At 52.1% G+C, this 3,112-nt stretch overlaps 1 protein-coding gene across 1 annotated transcript; it reads right to left on the bottom strand.

Annotated features, from left to right (window-relative positions):
- Nucleotides 1-887: 887 nt before the first annotated feature.
- LOC311121714 (QRFP-like peptide receptor) lies at nucleotides 888-2,362 on the bottom strand (the record flags this gene model as incomplete). The annotated part of the gene is made up of 2 exons (XM_084196176.1): nucleotides 888-1,133; nucleotides 1,457-2,362. Coding segments are annotated over 2 exons (1,152 nt in total), but the record flags the coding sequence as incomplete, so codon positions are not given.
- Between the last annotated feature and the right edge of the window lie 750 nt (nucleotides 2,363-3,112).

Here is a 3,112-nt window from a genome sequence, read left to right as displayed (position 1 = left end):
ACAGACAGACAGACCCCTGCCTGGATAAAGAGACAACATGGGGCGGTAATGATAGTCCATGGCTACGTCCCAAATGGCACCCTATTCCCTATGGGCTCTGGTCTAATGTAGTGCACTATGTAGGGAATAAGGTGCCATTTGGGATGCACACTATCCCGACTAACGGAGGATAAACTGCTTTGTAAACACCACAGCGGGCGGGATCACCGTGGGTTGTCAATCACAGGGAGGGAGCCAATGGGAGTAGTTTCCTAACTGTCTGTAGGGAGAGAAATAGGTCCCACTGTGTTGATGATACAACAGACAGTCTATCGATTCAGGATGTGTGTGTGTGTTTATCCCTCCCGTTGATCAGTGATCATCTCCCCTATAGATTGGTGATTACCTCCAAGGCCTCTCTGTCTCTCTCTGACTTCATCTGATAATCCACAGGGTTCACAGGCTTGTTATATGCTCCGATATAACATCCCCAGAGTCTCGCCTTAAAGGAGAGGTGTCCACTCTTAAAGGGAGGTTGTCTGTTTTCTCACCCCCACAATCTGGTCTTAAAGGCGAGGTGTCCACTCTGCTGTCCACAGAGTCAGTCCTTAAAGGGAAGATGTCCAAGACTCGCCTTAAAGGGAGGTGTCCAATCTGGGTGTCCAATCTGTCCTCAAAGGCCAGTCTTAAATGCAAGGTGTCCCTTCTGTCCGCAGATACTAAAGGCCTTAAAGGGAGGGTGTCCCTTCGTTCATTCTCAGAGTGTCTTCTTAAAGGGAGTGTGTCCTTCCTACCCCCACAGTCTCTATTTAAAGGGGAGGTGTCCATTCTGTCCACACAGACGGTCCGTAGAGAGTGTGTGTGTGGTGTGTCAGGATGACTGGGTGGTAGGGAGCTCTCACACACACTGGCGCTGGACTTGTACCAGTCAGACAGACTGTTCTCAGACCCGTCCTCCATCTTGCCTGCTCCCTGCCCCCTGGAGAAGGTAAACAACTTAGGAATGGCTGCCGTGGACGCGGCCACGGTTGCCGCGGCTACAACTCCCTCGGCGGCGGTGGTCGTGGCGGCGTTGGCGAAGGAGGAGCCAAAGAGAGCAGCGATCCGGCGGTGGTAGTGGGTACGGAACACCTTGGCCCCGCGGTGGAGATCACCTGTGAAGGGAGGGATAACATAGAAGAAGAAGAAGAAGAAGAAGAAGAAGAAGAAGAAGAAGAAGAAGAAGAAGAAGAAGAAGAATGGGGTCAGGACAAACAGGATGTTCTTTTGGGAACAGATGCATTAAAAATAACATTCAAACATCTAAATACCAACTGTGACTACATCAGGTGGATGCTGGCTGTTTTTCACTTCTGGAATGGATATTAATTAATTAATTAATTCATTCATTCATTCATACATTTCAATGAGTTACGAACAGAATATGACGTGATAGAATCAGGAAGTCCTGATGAATGAGGACGCAGCAGAGCCCTACCTATGAAGCAGTAGCAGATAGGGTTGAGGCTGGAGTTGGTGAGTCCCAGCCACTGGGCAAAGGGCTGGGTCTGCATGAGCCAAGATGGCGGATGCTGCACTCGGTCGATCCAGAACTCAGCCAGATACAGGGGCAGCCAGGAAACTGCAAAAAGCAGCACCAGGGCCACCACCATCTTGGCGATCTTCTTCCTCGTCTTGAGGCGCTCAGTGTGCAGCGCTCGGCTTCGGGAGTCGAGTTCCGTAAACGTCCGTTTCCCGTCCCCCCAGAGCCGGCGGCCAGTCAGGAAGCCGATGGTGAGGTTAAAGGTCACGGGAATGCAGTAGAGCGCCACGAAGAGCAGGACGGTGTAGCCCTGTTTCAGACGCGGCCCCGGCCACACCTCCTGGCACACAGGGATCACAAACGACACCCCCAGGCTGATCTCATCTCGCCGGTTCATGAACACCAATGGGGCGCAGATCGCAGATGACACCACCCACACCACGGCGACCGTCGCTAGGATTCGTCGGCGAGTGAAGAGGGAGCGGGCACGGAGCGGGCACCGTACGCTAAAGTAACGGTTGACGCTGATGACAGTGAGTGTTAGCACGCTAGCCGACACGGAGACGGCCTGGGTGAAGGGGACCGCTCGGCACAGGAAGTCCCCGTACACCCAGGCCGAGTAGATCTGGTGGCCCAGTGTTATGGGCATACACACACACACCACAGCCAAATCACACACCGCCAGATTAACCAGGAGGTACCGGGTGGCGCTGACCGCGGCTAGCCGCTTGCTACGCCGGTTGATCAGCACCTTGATTGACATGATGTTCCCTACGAACCCCACCAGGAAGGACAGGCAGTACATGAGGGTCAGAGCCACCGTGGTAGGCTCATGGACCGTCCATAACAAACTGGTCAGCTCTGAATCATCAGGAGGGAGGAGGGAGGAGGGGAGGAGGGAGGAGGAGGAGGGGAGGAGGGAGGGATCAGGAGGAAAGAGGGAAGAAGGGAGGTGGGAGGATGGATGGAGGAGAGAGTCAGAGGAAAGGAGGGATGAGGAGGAGGAGGGGAGGAGGAAGGAGTCGTAGAAGCTGTAACTGCTGTTCAGTCTGGCCTTTCCTACATGCAGCAGAGGAGTGAAGCTGAGCTGGGCTGATAACTGGTCCTGGGTCAGATTCATGGTGCTGTCTCCGTCTCCTCAGGTCTGGCTCTGTCTGTCAACACTGACCTCTGTACAGCCCTTATATACTGCTACTCATGACACTGCAGCAACAGTAGAGGACTGTATCGTCAGAATTTATGAGCAAGGTTAGGGATAAGTGTAAGCTGCTTGAGCTATTTGTTCTTAACGTGGGATAAGGATAAGGGTTGAAAGGTCAGAGAAAGGTCAGAGTTACTAGGGCTAAGGTAAATGTGCAAGCTTGTGTACTTGCACATTTATGAGCAAGTACACAAGCTATTTGTTCTTCATTTTCAGTAGAGGACACAACCTGCAATGGCTGTGATATGTGGTTGTCTTACCTACCTTACGCTAGTTGAATGCCCTGACTGGGTAAGAGCATCTGCTGTTATCAATCAATGTAAAACAGGCTGTATCGTCAGAATCTATGAGGAAGTAGTACACAAGCTATTTGTTCTTGATTTGGGATACAGGAATAAAAGGCTAGAGTT

Source organism: Coregonus lavaretus (genome assembly GCF_964263955.1).
Source record: "Coregonus lavaretus genome assembly, contig: HAP1_SCAFFOLD_7218, whole genome shotgun sequence".
NCBI classification, from domain to species: domain Eukaryota; kingdom Metazoa; phylum Chordata; class Actinopteri; order Salmoniformes; family Salmonidae; genus Coregonus; species Coregonus lavaretus.
This window is presented reverse-complemented; position numbering and strand designations above follow the sequence as displayed.